The sequence below is a fragment of the Trachymyrmex septentrionalis genome, unplaced genomic scaffold (assembly GCF_001594115.1).
Source record: "Trachymyrmex septentrionalis isolate Tsep2-gDNA-1 unplaced genomic scaffold, Tsep1.0 scaffold101, whole genome shotgun sequence".
Lineage (NCBI taxonomy): Eukaryota > Metazoa > Arthropoda > Insecta > Hymenoptera > Formicidae > Trachymyrmex > Trachymyrmex septentrionalis.
Window position 1 is genome coordinate 1,299,615 of NW_017304136.1, and position 22,638 is coordinate 1,322,252.

The window sequence follows — 22,638 nt, forward strand, 5'->3', positions numbered from 1 at the left end:
GACACGTCATTCATATTTTCCAAAATACATCTCAAACACTTTCGAGAGACAGAATATTATCATTTACAGAAGTTGATATTTCTATTGAAAAGTATAAAAGTATAATATAAACACATTTGAAATAATTTACAAAACTAAAAATTACGACTATTAAAAGCATGAAACATAATTTAAATCGACAATATTTCATAAAATAATGTTTTATCACTCTGCCTCATTTTTCCTGAAAAGAAATATATATTATTTGAAAGACATTTTTACACGTGTAAGATAGTCCGCATGAAATCGCGAAGGCAAAGGAAGAACAATAGAGGTAAAAGCGGCGAAGGAAAGAAATGACGTGGCGAGAGAAATGCGATCGAAACTTCGTTCAAAACTTTATCTTTGAGAATAGAATAGAGGAATTGAAACGTCGGATGTATGTATGGTAGCTCGGAACGAAAAACACTCGGCATTCCTTTCAAGCAAGATCAAACTCAGATCCGATCAGATCTCCACACGAAAGGCTGAAATTCTATTCGAAGGAACAATAATCCGTGCCTAGCTTTTGCGCTTCTACAACAGAAGGAACAAAAAGACGGAACCGTGGCCTCGACTCGCCTCACAGTCTATACGAAGGCATTTTATTATTGGTATTACGATCTTTATGATTGTAAACATCGTAAATGCGCTCAAAACGTCATCTCAGGCGTAGATGCGTTTGTCTTTGTAATATCTGCTTGTTAGAAACATGGCCCTTGAACGAATAGCCCGCCGAAGTGGGTCACAGCGAAGTAAAAAAGTGTTTCTTTGTTCATTAATTTCACTACCATCTTGTTCTATTCCTCTAAGCAAAACCTTCTAGATTTCCACGTCGCTTGTGCAACTACGACGACTCATAAATGTATTATTCTCTTCATGAGTCGCATTAATGCGCAGTCAGGAGGAAAATTCTAACTAGGATTTTACTCAAAATTACGAAGAGATTCACTTTAGCGTTTTAATATTTTTTTCCTCTTGGAAAAAAAATCGGATAAAAATTCATCTGACATTTGATATATTGTTATTAAGACCATTAGAGAATTTATGCGATGGCTCGCATAACCATGGATTTAAATTCCCATCATTATCGTCATCATTATCCATCCTTCTCGCGTTTCAACCGCTTACCATTGAAAACACGCACGTATACTAAACCATTCCGTAAATAAAATTACCGTAAAATTTATGTTGACGTTATATAATGTTACACGACACATTAATAAGACGAAATAAGATGTTACACGATTTTATCTTCCGAGACTTCTCAAGAGAACGTTGCGGCCGAATACTGTTTCCCGAAAGTGTAAAAACGGAACCGTTCATAATGGCATTTAAAGAGCCACCGTAATTTCACGAGAACGAGGACACGATCCTAGTGTACGACCATGAATTGACCTACATCGTCTCGCCAAATAACCTGTCTATTGGATATTAGAAAATGGATTTCGCGAACTGCTTTCGTCGTTTTATTGTCTGAACGACGAATCGACATTCCTCCGCACGAACTTCCGTTCGTCGAATTGCAGGAAGACACGCTCCACCAGCAGTTTCCATCTTCTTCCTCCTAGCACCAATCTTTGCTCGCTTTCGGTAATACGAATTTTACGATTTGATATCTCTCTCTCTCTCTCTCTCTCTCTCATATATATATATATATGTACTAGTACGCTCGCCTTCGGCGGTTCTTAGAGCTCCATTCACCCGCGATAGTACATCAGTCGCGCAAACATGATTTCACTATCGCGACCATAACGTTATGATATGGTTAGGTCTCTTATTGCAACTCTCTTTCGCGTCTTTCTCGTTTGAGACATTTTTGCCCGCGCACGTTCTCCGCTCGTTTCATCTCGGAGAAAAAAGCTGACGCTGCGTGTGCCTGATCTATTACTCCCCACGATGCAGCCTGCTCTTATCATCCGGAGACTTTATGATGAAAAACGTCGTCTAAGATTCCGACACCGTAGACGCTCCGCAACTCTCAGGGTATAATTCTGCTTTGATAAAAATAACAATATATCTCGACATTTTAAAGTAATACGGATTGTATTGTTGGTTTCATATCCGTAACAAGCTTATTTTTCATATGTACAATAACATTTTAAAAAACGAAAGTATTTCTAAATAAAATGTTTTAGATTGTATTTTAATTTATCTTTTTGATCGAATTGATTTAATTCACAATCAAGAATACTAATCGTTTTAATTATATAGGCTGTGACCAAACTCTTTATTTATTGGACCAGAATTATAATTATTTATAATTATAATTTATTATTAAATATGGACTTGTTTTAGGTACATGGCCATCGTGAATCCTTTGAAACCACGTATGGGAAAAAAGGCGACGCTGTGCGTTGCAATCATAATTTGGATCATCGGGGCAATTTTATCTTTACCGATGTTACTTTTCTACACCACGTACACTCAGAACTTCATGAATGGCGAAGTCCGCGTCGTCTGCTACAGCGATTGGCCGAACACAGACGATAATGGACTCAGCTACGATGAATATTTGTAAGCCGAACGTTTTAATAATGAATACATATTTGTAAAATTTATTCCATAATTCTTTCTATATATTTGCATTCGTCTGATCTTTCACGAAAATTTATTTCTCTAATCTAATCGATGTTTTTTTCTATTATCATTATTATTATTATTATTATTGTGCAGATGTAAGTAAGCTTCTTCATTTCAATTTTGATCAAATACTAAACAGTAACATGTTTAAGATCGTATGAATACCTTGCAAAGATCCACAATGCGTTCGCGTATACATATAAGTTACTGTAGTTAAACACAATTACCATTCGCGTTTTTTTATAACGTACAGTTAAGCGAGTCACGAAAGATAAAAGCGTCACTTTCCGAAGACCCATAAAAGTGTCGTTACCTCATATACACATACTCGTATATATCCGCAATACTATCACGCAATACTATTACACCGTTTATAATTTATGATCGTTAAACGATTACGCCTGCCGGTCATGACCAATTGCAATCGGTTTGTCTCTCACGTACGTGAACGTGTGTCTTGCAGTGTGTGCCATGCATATTGCGCTGTCTTAATGAGTCTCTCATTTTACTATGAAGTATTTCCAGGTACTGTGATAAGAGAGAAGCGATAAATCGAGTTAATAATACCTTCAATTCGGTGTATCGTAAATGTATCGCGTGTCTTCGAAATACTTACTCCAATCACGCGCGATTAAATCTTTCAAGCTTTGATCGGATTGTAATTACAGATGAAAATCTGAATTGTGTTCCACATTTGCGTCCCGCATCGTACGATCGTCCATTAAGATAAGTCTGCGAAAACGTACTCGCCGAGATAACGTACTCGCTCCGAAGCGTGTGCTGTTTCCTAATTGAAAGATTCAGACAGTATACCCAGAGCTCGGTGCTATCGTGCATGGCACGACATGTAAAATCACTAAAATCACGCATAGGCGACGCCCGTAGTACGATAGCCAGGAAAATTCGAATCCTGATATAAATGCCGTTTCGAACAGTTCGTCCCAAAATAACTTGCGCTTAATCCAAGTTCACGCGATTCTATCCATCGTTCTATAATCTCTAGCCTAAGAATCTCTTCTATTCTGCGATTAGAAGATTCACACGACACGAAACTTTCCCATGTTTCGCCCCTCGCCTCTTCACTTATTCAAAGCGCGTAACAAGAGTTTCAAAGCACATTTCTTCATCAATAGCTCGATATAAAAGCATCTATTAAATTAATTTTTCGAAACTTTATCAATAAACATATATTATAAGCTCATAATTAGTCGTACGCTTGGTATAATAACAAAGCAGTATACATAGACAAACGATAATATCGTTTAAAGAAACGAGAAAGAAAATTTATGTTACTACGTGAAAAATTCATTATAAACCACACCTTACAAAGGTGTGGTTTATAATGCAATTATATATGATAATGTTCTATAATTATCATACATTGCTTCGAGCGTGTTAAATTAATGAAGATTAATTGCGGTCGTAAATTCTGAAATTATCAGGACTGTAATAATAAAAATAAATAAATAAACAAATATTGCATACGTAAATAGGAAATATACAATATTTATCCATTTTTACATTTATTCTTTACATATCAAGTTATTGGAAAAAAGAAAAGTTAATCACAAAAAAAGTAAAAAATTTAAAAATAGAGAAAAAATTAAAAATAAGAATTTATTTCGAATTATATCCAAATTTATATACAGAGTGTCTGTTAAGTTAGGTTCATGAATTAATGCTAAACGTTTATCGTCCATGACATTTTATCTGCTCTCGAATGTGTACAATTTTATTAAATGCGATTTCGTATTTGAGTCAATCTACATATAATCTTATATAATATAAGATTAGCTTTTCCTCGATATTCTAAAAATTTTTTGAATACATTTTCTTCTTTCGGGCGATACGTTTTCAAGCATAATGTAATCTAATCCTCGCGTAATCCTTAAGCAAATTTGTATAAATATCAGTATTATTGTAGCGGAAACAAATTTGTATAAATATCAGTATCATTGTAGCAAAACGCCATTCATCGATCGTTTCTCGAATATTCTGCTTTGCTACTGGATTTGCTCATTCACTACTGTCGAATGCTGACGATTAAAGCTTTTACGGACCTCCACGGTTTAAATTCGCATAAAGTATTCTAAATTGGAACTACGCGAGTATAATCTGATGAATTTATGCATCAGTAATTTTTATTCGTTCGAAATAAACACCGGTTTTCCAAGCGTAACGTGGAATCCGAAATTTCGATTGTTGTATAATAGCTTGCGACACCTCGTAATCTGATTGCAGCGAACGCGATAATCCATTGATCAATTCATTATCGTTTGTTAATAATCCTAATGCTAAGTGCGTTTCAACGTCCTCATCATGACGAGCTAAATGCTCCGTTAGAAAATTAACAGCCGTTAGCATCGTTTTCGGATGTCATAATTAACATAATTAATGCATGTAGATTATATCCGCAAAAATTAGTGGTGTTGGCCACTAGCGATAAAAACACGAGATTTTTATTTGATAATTTAGTCACCATGTCTCTTAGCTTTTCAATGCGAATTAAATTAATTGGTTGCGCAATACTTTAATAAACTTTTAAAAACTCGTAAACTTACTTTAAAATTCCGCTTGCACTTTATCTTAAATTCCGACGAAAGTTCGTAACTTATACATACGTTGCGTGTAATTTATTTAACTGTTTCTTCTCCATTGCACATTTTACACTGCAAATCATTATATTCCGCTACTAAAGGTTAACGACAATTACGTAATCATCATTAGCCACGTACATATCTACATGTAAATAATTGCACACGAGTTTTCATGTTCGAAACGTGAGTTCGGTTTAACTCACCTGTCCAATTACGACTTGATAATGCCATCGATAACTTTGTCAACAAACAACATCAAACATCCACACATTAGGTCTAATAATATGTGCACTCGCGTAATATCAGCCACCGTGACTGGTGCATCTACCGAATCGGCCATGTATTATTTTTAATTCGGCGTTGAATTGGCATTTAGCATGCACTTTGAAAGAGGTTACACGCCACGATCCTTCTGAACAAAAATGTGCCCGCGAAGACCGCGATATCACGTTATTTTCGTTCTCCCTTTGAGCATAACGTGTCATTGCTTTTCCCACTATCCAATGTAAATTTATGTTGAAAGTGCTATACACGAATATAACCTGCGACTCCTGAAATACCAGTTAAATCTAGTTAAATTTGATTGTCTGAACTACAAATTAGATCAAACATACGTGCAATTGCGAAATATCCGCATGTGTGATGAATTTCATAATAATAAATTTATTAATAAATTAATCGCTTTCGATTATAATCATTCTAAAATCGACGTTTCAACAAAAATCTGTGCGCAATTAATTTTCGGATTTCCATTTTTAATTTTCGATGTGTTAAGAGATTGAATGTAATTGAATCTTAAATTCATTTCTGTTAAAGAAAAGTAAAATTAATTAGAAAGAAAAATGAAATTAACTGGAGAAAATAAAATCTTTCTTGTCTGTTTAAATCTTTTAAGACTGTTAAAGCACGGAGGTGCTTTAAGTTTTGATGTCAACTTAATAATGAAGCCTTGAACACTCTCCATAGAACAGAAAGATTTAGTTTCCTTAAAGAATCTTAGAAGAAAGTACGCGATTCCTGAAACACTTCGTAGAATAGATGATGTTCGATATTACATCAAGTAAATTTGTTCTTATGAGGCGATATAAATTTAATTGACTTTCAGGTACAACGTTATCTTCATGATATTGACATACTTTTTACCAATCGGATCCATGACGTTTACTTATGCCAGGGTCGGCCTGGAATTGTGGGGCTCGCAAAGCATCGGGGAAGCCACAGCCAGACAACTCGAAAACATTCGGAGCAAACGGAGGGTATGTATAAAATGAATTAATATCCGTGCATAGTTTAGACGCTGAAATTGCTTTCGTTCCACGATCGAAAGATGATTTAAAACGAAAAGGCGCATATGCGACGTGAAAGTGCTTATGCGATTACGCGATTAAGTTCTTGTCTCTCCCTCTCATTTTGGTATTTTTTTCCAATGTCAACAATAGATAATATTTGATCAGAAAGGGAATATAAATAAATAAAATCGTTGCTTTTGAATATTTCATGAACGAAGAAACGGATATTAATGAACTTCATAAACTCATGTTGGAAATTGTTACACTTCTTGTGTTTGATGACGTTTAAGTAATTAAAGTACAGTGTCGTGTCAGTACTTGTAACGTATTTACACGAAGTGATGCAACTGATTGTGAGTAATCTCGCGCACGTTCTTTATCTTACTCTCTCACCCGGTCAAAACCGATATACGAACTATTTCAATTAATTAAGTTTAGATGGAACTTTAGACAATTTCAGTTCACGTTCTAGTCTTTTGTTCGTTGTGCATGTCGCAGCATGCCGAGAAAGGAATAAATATCGCCTCACTTCCTTTATAAGATGCTAAATAAATCATAAATATTTCATATTTACAAAAGAAATTCTGTAATTATTACAACAGTATTGCATCTTACGTCTAATTATCTCATCAATCAATGCAATATCAATTCAATATCCGTTGAATATCCATTGAAAATAGCGTTACACGTTTATTGGTACATGGCACAGCAAGAAACTACTGATAGCGATCGTATAATGCATTTCATAGTTATTCTCCTCTATATTTTCAAAATTTTTAATAAAAGATTATTGATATTGATTTTTGCGTGAATGTCCTCTCTTAAATGTGGTTCAGGATCATATCTTAGATAATATTTGTTAATTTGTCTATTTTTTTTTCAAAAAAATAGAAAAACAATTTTTTTATTAATTTATTTTTACACCATTAAATTTAGCATTAAAAATAACATAAAAGTACATATTTTCAAAATTTTTAATGAAAGATTATTGGTAGTTGATTTTTGCGTAAATGCCATGCCTTAATGCAATTATTACTATAGAATATTATAAATTATATTTGTTTTCGAAGAAGAGACATATAGCGTCTGCGATCTATGAGTATTAAGAAAAGGTTGAGTGTTAATAATTATGGCAAATGACGTAAATCTATATGACCAATTGCAAATGTGAACAATGCTACATAATCGACTAATACATGCACATCAAATTCAGAAATCCAGGGAATACGCATGTAAACGGCATTAAGATTCACATAAAACGATAATATTCAGCAGCCTGATGATATTGGCTTTATCTAACCCTCGTAAACTCGACTTATCGGCTCCGTTTTAGTAGCTGCGGGGAGTCCAACGATTTCCTTCCCTTATGAATAACATCAGTGATTCTCCAATAATATCCATAGCAACGAGAACCGCGTTACATGCAAAAAATCCAAAATATGTCTTTGGCTTTTCTTATCATAATAAATCATTATGGTAATTTTTACTGCCTATATGATGAATAAATGCGCAGATCGCAAAGACCTTTTATAGCTAAAAACAAGTAGCCACTTTACTGTGCTGGTAGAAAAATTATACAATAGACATACAGAATATGTTCAGATAAGATACACAATTTTTTGGATGCAGACTGATTATGAAAGTAGAAATTTCGTTCTAATAGTAAGGACAATAAAAATTAATTTCAAACATCATACATTTTTCGTAAACATCTACAAGCGTTTTAAAAAGTTGTATCTCAATGTTACTAATAATTTTTTTCTGTTCCTTTCGTCCAATTTTCTTCACTGCGTGCGAAATGAAAAAAATGTGATTACAACGCGATGACGCTTCATTCGATGGTATGAAAGCGTTCACTGAAAAATGCCTTCCCAATTAGTCTTAAACGCAATGTGCAATGACTGTTCGTCAGGTTAACGACGAAGCAAAGATCGCAAGTGTACGTGAGATATTCCGAGTCATTATCCTGCTACCACGAATATCTCAGAGAAGACAGCTCAAATCTAAAGTCTGGCCATAATTCGTAATTAGACGAGTCTCGGTCTGCATCTTCATGGACTTCTATTTCCGACACTTAGACGTTAACTCTTCCAACTTTCGGTCAATAAAGTTTGAGGGAAAAGTTCCATTTATCCTCTACAGTAACACGCTAGGGTGCTTAGTTGATTTTTGGCCGCAGAAAGAGAGAAAAAGAGAAAAAGGGAAGAGAAGCGGCCCCAGGGGATGATTCCTTTGTTTCAGAGAAAAATATATATGTATTTTGACATGTTAGTGATACATGCCGGATATCGATTGGCTACAAAAGCGTTTATTGCCTACAATCGTTTGTGCGTTCCGAACGGAGTGAAAAATGATTAGGTATAAGTTTCTATTTTTCAGCCAACGCTGCTGCCTCTATTTTATTCTTGCAAATATTGCAGCTGCAACTTTTTAAATAAGATACAATAAATTATATGAAATAGTGATAAATGTAATAAATATTTTTTAATATTTAAATTATGTACGATAATATATATATATATATATACACGCGCGTGATTTAACCGCACATAATTAATGTTGAGATACTATCTAATCGAGTAGAGTGATTGCGGAGAAGAGAATAAATGGAATGTAATTATCGGATATAAAAATGGTCGTCCTAAATGGACGTAATGAATTCGCAACGAAGCGATCTATACGAGTGCAAGAAGAATAATTGCATATTTTCTCAAATATTTATATCTGTAAAAGAGACTAAATTCTTAATTCGTCTCTGCTAATTACGCACAGCTGTGTGTATAAATTACAAATGCGTGATATATATATTCCTAATGCATTTCTCGTTGAAATCTTCTTAATAGAAACGTGTACAACTTAAAAACATTTGATACTGATTCAAAAAATTATTAAATTATAATTATTGATCAATTATCAAACTGAAATTTATATAGTTATACTCTTTTTTTATACTTTTCAAAGAAATGTTTAGCAATGGAAGTTACGTTGGCATACTGACTTTCCTGAAATTTACGTCTATACAAAAACGTAATTATAGTAATTAATCATCATACAACCTCACCTTTTAAATACTCAAAGACGCTAAAGTGTAATAAAAATAATAAAATTACAAAATTCAGTAAAAAAAAAAGTAAAGCCACGACTTAACCTATCATTTGAATTTTAATTGCTCAACTTTCTACTTTTAAAAAAATCTAATTTTTTATTAAAAATTACTTATTTTGAATACTAAAAGCACTAAATAACAGTGTTTATATAATTCAAAATAAATAATTAATCACTACTTTCCAATATTAAATTTCTTTAGGCGTTAATTTTAGTTTATGATTTAGATTCCGATATTCTAAGTCTTGTTTGCTCATAGTATAGGAATAAAGTAATAACTCTTAATTCTATTCATTATTTAAAAGTATTACTTTAATATATAAAATTTATATTTGAAAGTATTATTATATAAAATAATCTCAAAATATAGGAAGCAAGAATTTCATGTTACAATGCATAATTTGATCAAAATATTAAATACATAATCATAAAACACTTCTCAATATTCCGTTAATTAATAAAGGAAAGAGATAATGTGTCAACATTTAATTAAAAGATACGCGGAGGATTGTAACAGTGTATTAGTAGAATCTAGCGGGCCTCCTCGGTATATTCGAATGAAGATGCATTGGATTTCGATTAGGTGACAAAAGACGTTTGCTCCATTTCATAACATCGCATACGCATCGATCAATTTTCCGACCGCCAACATATGCCCATGTGTTATATGTCCATTACAGAGTCTACTAAAACTCGTATTTGTACACAGATAATAATTACAGGTAATGTACACAGGTAATAATTGGACAAATGGCCCGTAGGCAGACTGTCGCAGACTTTTGCATAACACATAACACACAATGCATAAGAGAATCAATCAGAATATTTCCTTTCCTTCCATTTTACGGAAAAGAGAAATTTTAATTGGTTGATATTTTTATGCACTGTGCATTGTGCGTTATGCAAAAGTTTGTGCTACGACTTTTATTGACATTGCAATTACTGCGATGAAAATGTTATGGCTTCAGTTGACGCGCACATAATTTCCATGATCTATGCCATTCTGTGAAAAGATATTCTCAATATCTTTCCTTTTTGCATCTTCAGAAAATTTCTCGTTAGGTTTCATTAAAATTTATTCAAAAGTAGAAAGTGCTTTGCTCAGTGCTATTCGGTTTACAAATTACACAAACGCTCTCCGCGTTAGATTTACATACGAATGGAGCAAAGCCAAAGCCGTCAAACGCAAACCTTCAGTTCATTATACGGCTGTTATATTTTCCTCGCGTTTCTCAGTAACTATAGACGCGCTCTTCAAAATTTAAAAAGCTATTTATGATGCGAAATTTTAAATGCACACAAAGTGCGGTGCGCGTGAAACATAAACCCGTAGAGTACTTAAACTCCTCGGAGCGTCGCTCTTGAACTTAAAGCGTAAATACATTTAGAATACATTTACGTACACCTGCAACTCTTGCAATAACCTTTGCAAAGTTACATTTTGTTACACGTGTCTATACAAGCGGTTAATTTAATCCTAATTGTTATATGAATTTTGTCTAAAAAATGCATTAAATGAAATGCTCAAAATAAAGTCTCATATCTTATATAAGACAAGACCGTTCAATAGTTACATTTTCGTTAAATCAGTTAAAGATACTAAATTGAACATAAAAAGTTAACGATTACACTCGTGAAACCTGACATTATTAAAATATCTATTGCACGAATACGTTGTAGAATATTTCGCGATATTGTATATATAATGAGATAATTGGAGCTTGTAATACTATAAATGTATTGCTTTAAATGATATAAAGTCAAAACGATGAATATATTATAGATAAGCTATAAAAAATTAAAACATAAAACTGCTTTATTTATTTAAAAATAAAATAAAATTAGTAATTTGCTATTATTCTCTAAATAAACGATTGGAATATACTATTTAATAATAGAATATTTTTTATTTGTTTTTTAATGATGTTTATAAGACATATATTAAGGAAGAGACAGCAACAATTTGCTAAAGTACCCAAAAATGAGCTGCATATATAGCTCATCTAAAAATAATTTGGTTGGATTCTGTGTATCAGTACATAAAATTAATTTATTTAATCTTGAAAACGCTGATTTTAAATTTTATTTTTTAAAAATATCTGAGAAGAAAAGATATGTAAAGTAACGTAGATTTTTCTACAATTTTTTTTTTTATCTTCCCTATTTTTAAACAGTTTATTTTCATTTTTATTTTACATAAATATCTTGCTTTTCCTCTATTTTCATTGTCCATGAAAAAAGAATACCGTAATGAAATTTAAATAAAAATTTTATATTCTATTTTCTCTAAATTAAATATATTATAGAGAATTTTTTGCTCATCATAATTTCATTCTATCTATTTTCTTTTTTTCATATTTTTAATAACTTGAACAATAACAATCTAATAAAAAATTAAATTCTATGATAATCTACTTAAACAAAATTTTATGATAAAAAATTAATCCAATAAAATATGTATATCTTGATGTCCGCGCTTGCCTTTCTCGAAAAATTTTACCAATTTCTGTATAAAATATGCAATAGTGCTTATACAATTTCTAGATTAAATATTTACAATAATTTCTTCCTTTCTGAAAATATAATAGATATAATTTTTATAAAATCTTCATAAGATGTTAACTTATTTATATTCTTTTTTATTCTTAACCTTCATATACTTTTATATTTTATACATATCTTATATAATTTCCTCGCCAATCTATTATCTTAATAAAATAACATTATATTACTCACCGATACGATACATGCGTTCGCAGCGACGGAGTTGTGTTACAGCGGAATTACGTTGAACTGTGAAGTAGAACTTAATATATGTAAATTACAGCAATGACTAGAATAATATTTCATAGAATAAATATTACCCGCGCATATAATACGATTATAAACGATTCCTTTTGTAGTTAACAAGTTAAATAAGAGATAATAATTTACTTACCCCACAGTTGGTCCGCCATTACCGAATTACCTCTTTCTCTTAATTGTTTCGACCGTACTTCTGTAATACAATATTTGTGAAAATGTGATTAATCTCGCATATTAGTAATCACAATAATAAAATAATCGTACTTTGCGTGGCACTCGACGTAATCGTACGCGATACACATTTTATTGTACGAATTAGAAATCCTTTCGATAAAAATCTGGACATGTGACAAGCACACCGAAAAAAGTTTAATAATAACTATTAAATGTTTAGTGAAATAATCCTAATTAAATGTTTGTTTTATATAATAAAAAATATTTTTAAATTATCTAAATGTTTAATAAGTATTACCAAACAATTACCGTATATTTAATATTTATAGAAATTAAATTGTATTATATAATATTAATTAAATAATTTTTGGTTATTTATATTCTTAACATTTATTTATATTCTTAAACATTTCATAGTTATTATCAAACTTTTTTTCAGTGCAGTTCTGATTGGTCTGCATTTTTTAATAATTCCTGAAAGAGGGATAAAAAAAAGATAGAACAGAAAGAGAAAGAAATAGTATATTCTCTTTCGCTGATTTTGCTAAAACTAGAGACCTGCAAAATGTAGTTCGCGTCCAAACTCTTATTAGTCTTTAGTACAGGGTAATAAGTATGCAACAGCTATCTTCCGACTTGAATCTCACTAATCGCTGCGCCGTGTGAATGATAATACAACTCACACGACATGGCAGTCTTGTGTATGAAAATAAAACTATCATCCAAACCTCATTCTCCACGACGGTAACATTTAACGGTAACATTTATTCTGAAAAGTAATTGTACTTAAATAGTCTATGTGTTTTTTTTTCTTTAACTTTAAACTACATTGCGCACAAGCAAAATTATCTTGAAACGTTTAATGTTGTATAAAATAAAATCACGTCAAATATCTATTCTTCGCATTCCGATAAATAAGCTAATATCTCACACTTCATTATTTTTTTTTATAGTTTTATTTCACAAGCTGATTAAAATCATCTATCTTTACAGAAATTTGTACCATAAGGTATTGATTAAGGTTATGATTAATTACTTATGAAACACTACGCTTTTAATATTAAAATTAATAATATCAACAAGATCAGAATAAGTAATTAATCACTATCTTTCAGTATTATATTGGATTTTTGTATGTGGATGTAAAGGTAAATAAGGATTAATTTCGAAAGGACGCTTCGAAATAAATGTCATTGCTAAATTTTAATTGACGAAAGAATTTTCTTCAACTTAATAATATATAAATATATATATATTGTTAATATATAAATACGTATACTACTAATAACAAATTTAAATTATTACACGCAAATTATTTAATTGTTTCTTTTAATGAGAATTTAAATAATATATAATTCTACCTAAACAGATTGATAAAAAGATTATTTGAAATCAAGTGAAGTTTTTGACATAAGAAAGTTCAAGTCAAGTTTTTGACATAAGTAATTGCTCTCTTCTCAAATCTCCATAAGAAATATTATACGATTAAAAAACTATAATTAATATACGTACACACATATTATAAGTTTTTCTTAAAAACTGATTTTTGAAATAAAATATTTAAGACAAATTTTCTGAATTCTTCGATTAAGTCGCAATTGCAAATACAATACAAACATCGAATTAACTATATACTCTATTTACAAAACCGTATCATATTTCAGGACTGCTTTCCGCTAAGTTTACTCTCAATCGAAATACGATTATATATAAAAATCTTAACGTTTATCAAAAGCGAGACCGACAAGAATCCAATTTTGTGTCATATCTTTGGACGTACAATGATAAAACAATGATGTTTAATTACAGCAATCAAAGCCTTAAACGGTCTAGATCTTAAATGCTTCTATAATTCTGCATGAATTTATATACTACATATGTAGTCCTTTTTTTTTTTGAAACGTACACCGAAATGATTTTTTGCTCTTGAAACGCTAATTCTATTGAATTACTCTGCAATAATATCATGAGTTAAAATTGATTAGCAATTTTAATCATTTTTTTATGCTTTTTCGTATCTTCAAAACGGTCTTAATTATGCTGAGTGACATATGTGAAAATCTGTAAATAATTAATTCTTGTTATTTAATTGTTTATTTACATCGCCTAAAGACGTTTTTTCATATGCCAATTATTGCAAGGAATATTACTAAGGCCTTGGTAGTTAAAGCTTAGGACGCTCGCACGGAATGCAAGAGATCCGGTTCGACTCTCGGCTGAGATAATATTTTTCACAGTAAGAATTAATTATTTACAAATTTTAATATGTCACTCAGTATAGTTAAGATCGTTTCGAAGATGCGAAAAAGCATCAAAAAATTATTAAAATTGCTAGTCAATTTTAACTTATAATGTTACTGCGTAGTTTAGTAGAAGTAGCGTTTCAAGGCCAAAAAATCATTTCGGTGCGCGTTTAAAAGAAAAAAGGACTACATACGTAGTATAAATTCACAATCATAGAAGGATTTAAAATCCAGCTAGACCATTTAAGGCTTTAATTACTATAGTTTGTGTTATTACATATATGGCCCTATAATATTATTATGGTATTTAATTAATTCATCATTAAGAAAATAAAGGAGATGTATAATATCTGAAATATTTTCAATACTTGGCTCGGTAATATAAACAATAAGTAATGCCTTTTTTATGGTGGTTATGTCGTTGTAATAATTTATCTCGCAGAAGGAAGATTTCTGAGATCGTGTCAAATGCGCTGGTGTATGAATGCGCGCGCTACTACAAATCCGCGAGAACAATAGAGAAACTAACAGTGAAGCTGACGGTGAAGTCTGACATTTCGAGGAAGAAAGGAGATGTCGGATAATGTGACCAGTCGTCGGGACGCCAACACGCGCTGAGACGAACTACTTCTCTTGGCCTTAATTATACTTACCCAGCAGCAGCGACAGCAGAATCATTCTCTTTCCGAATAAAAAAAATCGGCTAAGATCTTCACGTGGGCCGAATTGTATAAGATCAAATCTCTCCCCTGTTATTTCAGAACATTCATAACGAGAGAGCAATTCTCTTAATTGCTTTAACGGAAGAATCGGCACTGATAGCGATGAAATATGCCACCCACTAATTCCCTTCCGGCATTCGGATTTTCCGGATGATCGATTTTTCTGATCCTTTCTTTAAAATATAAAAGTAATTAAACATAGATTAATCATTTCTTAATTTCAACATATCTTTTTCAAATCAGTTTCATTTTAAGATGAAAGATTTTGTGCAATTTTATATTACATATGTCGTAAATAAAATTCTTATATTAAATATAACGCGAAAAATTCTTAATTTTTTAAAATCCATTTATGTATTGTAATATTTATACATAAATGGATTAAAGAAATGTATACTTTTGCGGATTTAAAAAAGATAGCATGAAAGAACAGAAAAAGGAAAAATAAGAAATACAAAGACAGAGCTACTCAAAATTCATTGCCGCGAATAAAACGCTAGTGCGATTATCTTAGATTTTTCGAGAAAGAAAGCAAAATGCAAATTCTTATCCAACTTCGTAGAGAACGTATAGAAGCAATAAAAATGTGCTTTAGATGTATCTCAAAGCTTTACAAACCAAGGGTCAGACATAAATATTCGAAGGAAATATCATGGTCCGCTGCACTAAAGCAATTTTTCGAAGTGCTTGCACTGTAATCTCAAAACTATATTTTTGAATATAAATTGATAGGCGGTATTCATTGTTATAAATTATAATCGAATTAGCTGCCAGGTCCATACGTAGTGCATAGTACAAATCACGTACCTATACCCACAGAGAGAATGTAAATCTACTTTTTAATTATCTAAAGAAGATAATAAGGTATAACTCGTAACTATCTCAAGAAATCCAATTTAAGTTATTTCTCAAATAGTCATTCTCTATAAGCTGTCCTCAACTGAATTACGAGAACTATACCTGTGCGAAGTTGAGTAGATCGTTAATTTCAACGAAAAGGAGAATTCCTCTTCGAGAAGACAAAAGTATGTATAGTATAACGCGGAAGAGAAGGTAAGATAAAATTGAATCTCGCGATAATAACAAAAACGACGGAGAAATCGATATGTTACAAGCACTTCGTTATCGTGGCTTTAATCACCTGTAGAAAATGCAAATTCAAAGAAGTATTTATTACAGTTTTCCAATCAAAACTGACAAAGTAGAAACTGCATATAGAAACAATCGGTAGCTTTATTTATCATAATTAATCACATTATTTCGATATGTTTCACAGAATATTATTATAAATACAGGAAACCTCCCTTGATAGTCAAGGGAATCCTCATTCGCAACGCGTTGCGTGTACACCGAGTGTACAACCGAATCTAACAGGTGTTTTCATTAAAATCATCGGTAATTTGGCGGCATAAAATCATACGTTATTCGTATGTAAATACATTTATATAATACATTTATAATATAAAATAATTATGATTATTTACACATATTAAAATAAGCAGAATATAATCTCCCGAATTTAAATTAATGTGAAACATATAAACTGATTATTCTCTTATTATATTGCCCAAGTATAATTTAATTTAAAACAATAATGTATTGTTTCTCTAATTATTTAATATGACCTTTATGGGAAAATCTTGATGTAAATACGTATAAAAGAGAATTTAAGAGAGTTTATTTATTTAAAATATACTTTTGTGATTGCTTCGTTATGAAATATAAATAATATAACTTTTTTTTCTTCAATAAAATTTTTATGGTAGTAAAATACTGAAAATAGCTTTGCTGTTTTTATTTTTATTCGAAAAGTCTACTTTATAGTGAATTAATCATGAAGAAACTGGTTACTTTTATATCTTGACTGATACGATTTTTCTTTATATTTCAGGTCGTAAAAATGATGATAGTCGTAGTAGTAATATTCGCAGTGTGCTGGCTTCCGTTTCATATGTACTTCATAGTGACGTCCTATCTGCCAGAGATTACAAATGAACCATACATCCAGGAGGTCTTTCTAGGCATATATTGGTTGGCGATGTCCAATAGCATGTACAACCCTATAATTTATTGTTGGATGAATACTAGGTAAGATTTTTGCTTATCTATAATACTTGAACGTGAAAACGACTGCTTTTTGCTTTGTTATTCGTAATGCTTTTCAAAACATATAGCAATTTTAATACATTGTAACAGAAGTTTAATTTTCTTGCAATGTCAGCATTGTAATATATTGGAAAGATTATTTCTTGAGAGTCCTTGTGCAGATTCTACCGACTTCGTGAGATAAGTAAATACATAGATACAGTATCGACGAATCCTCTCGTCATTTGTTAACAGAGTTCGCGAAAGTTTCCCTCTTCAACATCTTAGATACCGCGCAGTGCTTCGCTTCGTAAGTTTGCCCATCGCAATAAGCAAGGACTAACTTAAATTATTCTATGTTAATTAGTGGATCTACACAAATTAAACACGAGTCTTCGCTATAAAATATCGCTCTTAAAGTACAAATTCTCGACATGAGTTTGAGTTTCTATTATAAATATCGTTTATATATCTTATATTTTGTCAAAATGTCACGTATAAATTCTATTAATTTTTAAATTGTATTTGTTAACTTTCTTAATCTTCTATTTTAATAAATCTTTGTTATTAAGATAAAATAATCAAAGACAGATGTATTTACATATTTGTAAAGTTACAGAGATATGTAAAAATAGTTTGTGGTCACTTATTATACAATAGTGTAGCTTTATCTTATAAGGTTCTTAGTTCTAAGAGCCAATTTCCGACGATTCATTTCACCGGCAATCGCTACCTCATCGAGAGTGTTTGACGAACTGTCGAGAGTTAATCCAATATAGCACACAAAAGATAAGCTTATCCGACTTTAGAGATACCTCGTAGGAAGGGTGGAGAAACGCTCAAAGTTATTATAGAAACAGGAAGTAACGTCGTTGCCATTAATGCGTTTACACAAACGATCAATTTGAATGTTGAATATTCGTGATAATGAAAATGTGGTCGACCAAACCGAGATTCCGATATATGCAAAATAAACGATTTATGTCGTCATAGAACTTGCACCGCAGGGATATGTTTTCAAACACGTGCCAGTTCAATGAACGTCGCTAACCGATCCATGTCCATTGAGAAAAGTTGCGCGAATCTTCAAAGAGCAATTGAAATAATTTCGCTTTGCTCGCAAATGAGAATGGGAATGTTGTCGAGAGTCGATGTGTGTGTGTGTGTGTGTGTGTGTGCGTGTGTGTGTGTGTGTTTCGAATTCTCCCTTTCTATTCCCAAATCCCCTTTTATACCTCACACGCATCGTGCATGTTTTGTTCCTTACTAACATCGACATTGCCGCTATTTATTGACATGTGAAAAAAAAAGTATAAATGTAACGTCAAAAACAATAAAATGGAAATATAATACATTGAACAGCTCGCTGCGAGGTAACAGGCATCCGCAGGTCAAACGCACAATTTCAATTTTCCGCATGCTATCGACAGAATATGCTTCAGTCTCATAAATATTCATTTACGTATGACACGATACACAAGTATCATTGTGTTTCCACATCCGGACCACGATGTCATAATGATGGTGAATAATATAACAACGGCGCAGCAATAAGATCGTAATGTAATAATTGAATTACAGCCTTTTCTCTATATTATTACATACGAGATTTTTTATCCGAAACAATTAGATGATTTTGGTAACGTTCTTTCCTTAAAAGATCAATCTTTATCCGTGTGTATCATAAAAAGAATGTGAGCTGTATATGAGAGAACTTTGCGATCTATGACCACAATTATTCAAAGATTTATTTTCTGCGAGAAGTAAAAATACAAAAATACATATTTATATAAGGGTGATTCAGAATAAACGTTTGTCCTTAAAGTATCATATTCCTGACTTAATTCTAAGACGATTTTTCCTTTGCAAAAATTGTATCTGAAGTTTAGTTTTTAAAGACAAGAAGACTTAACAAGAAGAAATAGTTAGCATATCACGGGCAGGAGCGGCGCTCACGGTTAAGGGCATTCTACAATGCGTTAAACAACTGTTGCCAGTTAAAAGTTTATCGCGTCAAACAAATCAGAAGCATAAATAATACTATTAACGCTTCTAATTGATTCTAATTGATTGCCGCGACAAATGTTTCAACTGGCAACGCATTGTAAAATGCCCTTTAGACGCAAGCGATTTACGTGCGGAACGCATACTGATCGGACGCATTCACACGTTTACAAAACCACGTTTCTTCTTACTTGTTCTCTCTACACTATCTCCTGTCATATATTTTAAGTATGCTAATTTTGTTAAATTATAAATTAGAATAATGAAATTAAAATGAATATTGGACCTTTTGAGTATCAGATTGTTTTTTAATTACATTGATAAAATTGTTAGAGAAATGTAGACAATAATTACGAAATTAGACAATAATTATGTGCTATAAGCACGTAATTAAAACTATTATTGACATACAGATCAAACAATTATTTCAGTACGTCAAATTATAAGAGCGTTTCTTATAATTTGATGTATCGAAAACTTGTTAGATGTAATTGTATGCCAATAGACGTTACAATACTTGTAACATGCAATTATTTGTTTAATATCTTACTTTTATAAAAATTTCTCCAACAATTTTATCTGCGTTATCGCACTCGTAGCATTTATTGCATACTTATGAAAAGTATTATGAGAAACGTGATCGCGCTTCTTAGCAAAGAGTTGTGAAACAAAAACATAAGCCAAATACACTTTAAAAGCATATTATTATCTTAATTATAAAATTAGTATTATCTTGTTCAATGATAACATTTTGCTCTAGTTTCTTGAAACAGTTGGAGGAATAAATTTGGATGCATCGTAATAGTGCTCGACACAACGGTTTACTGTAATTCACTTTCTTCACTCAAATATTAAATGTCTTTTAAGTATGTAGATATCAAGTCACACGTTCTCACAATGAGATTCTTCTTTTATAAATTGTCACCTTTCAACATATTGACACTCGCTTGATAAAAAACGAGGAATTTATTAAGCGATTTATTAATTAATCACAAACAATTAATTATTCGGCGCTTGAAAATCACACGAAGGAAGAAACATGTCTGTAAGTCCGTATACAGTAGAACGTGCGTTTACGTGCGGCAAAGAGAAAGCTGACTGACTTTCTTACGGGTGCAGTTCACGACGCGCTACTTGAACTGCACTCACTGTATAAAAGTATCTTGATAGTTTTAAGAATGAATCGTAATATACTCCATCGATCTCCAACATACTTTGTGCAGATTTCGCCGTGGCTTCGCTCAATTCTTCTTCTGGTGTCCGTGGGTGCGTGTGACGTCAGAGCCGTCTCTGTCGCGTTCGGAGGCCGTGACGTCCAGATACAGCTGCACTGGTAGCCCGGACATGCACACCAGAATATCGCGGAATGGTACGTGCACCTTCTCGGAGCACACTTGCACCACCGGCTCCACAACGCCTAGGAGCGAGTCAGAGTCTCATTTCGACGACACTGACCTAGCCCAAGGGGACGCGCGAACATCATCTATAGATTTGCGTCACTTGGTCCCCGACGTGCTCGCGGACGTCGATCGTGACAACGTTGTCGCGGCCAGGAATTGCACCTCGCTCTGATCACCGTTCTGATTCCGAGCAAAGCTTACATCTTGTCTCCGAGCACTCGAGTACATACTTGATTTAATGGAATCGAAGATACCGGCTCGTGATCTTTCCCTTGTTTGCGACGCATGTTAAATTATATATACATTTAACACAGAACATAATATATATACGGACGTAGAACCGTCATTCAACATAAAAATTCTTTGCGCATATATGAAAATTCGATTACTAGTGAGAATCAAATATATTTAGCCTTAAATGTGTAATGCAGATACGAGCCGTTTGCTTCGCATCCCGTGGTTCGTATCGATCACAATACAGCAATTCTGACGGGAAGTAATAAACACGAAACAAACGCGGAAAATGAACTATGATTGCACGTTTGTTATTCGTTAACTTGCGGGAACTATTCTTTGCAAGATCAAGAATTAAACTTTTAATTTGGAACTTAAAAGAATAAATCCTGTAACAAATACAAAACCCTCAGAATTTCCATATTAATTTACTGCTGAAAGGATTAATTCTTGATAACAAAATATGTTAAGATAAAAACATTTGGTATATGTGATTTTAGCGCGTTTTCTATTTTAATTGAGTAGATGTTTTGTTGTTCCACTATTGTTATAAATACTAATATCGTCTTTTTTTTTCTAATTATACTCTCTCATAAAAGTCCATTAAATTTTTATTTTTCGCACAGTATTTCCCTCCATTGAATTTCAATTAAGTACATATATAGTATATCTCTTTAGTTCTGTTATAAGTTTTTACATATGTTGATTTTAGAATAATTGCACGCAATAAAAAGTAACATTCATTTTTTTAGAGCTTCATTTGATTTTTGATACATGACGATGAATTCGATAACTCGCACGAATTATACCTGAACGTACGCATACATTAAATTCGACGGCACGGAACGGCGCTGTTAATCACCGTAGTATAATTGGATATAGCACGATACGTAACAATCGATGTATCGATGCAAACAAGCTCTATTTCTAATTCGATAGGCACGGTGCGAATACCACTGCACCTGCAATCAGTGAGAGGCGGAAACGACCGGCTGTTGGCTCATCATCGCGATCATGGCAAAAAATGGAGGACTTCGCAGACCAGAGGACATGTGTCCTGACAAGAGGAAGAAAACTCTCAGCAACAACGAGTACACACCTGGATATGAAAATATCTAGATATGAAAATATCTAACTCCCCTTTAATGCTGGCGCTCTTTCCGTTAACCAACGATGCAATCGGCTCAATTGTACCTGCGTTTTGCAGCATCCTGGGAAGGAGCGATTTTTTCCTGCTGTCAAACTAGTCCTTGTGTAACACTTAGGCCAAAAATGCAATTATTTTGTTTCAAGAACTTTAATCGAATTTCTCTCTCTCTCTCTAGTCACATGCGACATTTTCTAGTCGCAAAGAGGTATCTGTGTTATTACATTACATG

At 32.4% G+C, this 22,638-nt stretch overlaps 1 protein-coding gene across 3 annotated transcripts in view; it reads left to right on the plus strand.

Annotated features, from left to right (window-relative positions):
• The window catches only part of LOC108755568 (tachykinin-like peptides receptor 99D), a 46,451-nt gene extending 23,905 nt beyond the window's left edge, over positions 1–22,546 (plus strand). Inside the window, exons 2-6 of one of the 3 annotated variants that reach the window (XM_018498766.1) lie at positions 2,317–2,535; positions 6,304–6,454; positions 17,428–17,624; positions 20,849–20,994; positions 22,199–22,546. In XM_018498766.1, the coding sequence (XP_018354268.1) occupies positions 2,317–2,535; positions 6,304–6,454; positions 17,428–17,624; positions 20,849–20,994; positions 22,199–22,320 (835 nt within the window). In that variant the 3' untranslated portion in view covers positions 22,321–22,546. Of the gene's footprint in view, positions 1–2,316; positions 2,536–6,303; positions 6,455–17,427; positions 17,625–17,876; positions 18,006–20,848; positions 21,670–22,198 lie in introns of those variants that run through there. The other 2 variants (XM_018498692.1, XM_018498851.1) reach the window with 2 other exon arrangements.
• The last annotated feature ends 92 nt before the right edge of the window (positions 22,547–22,638 follow it).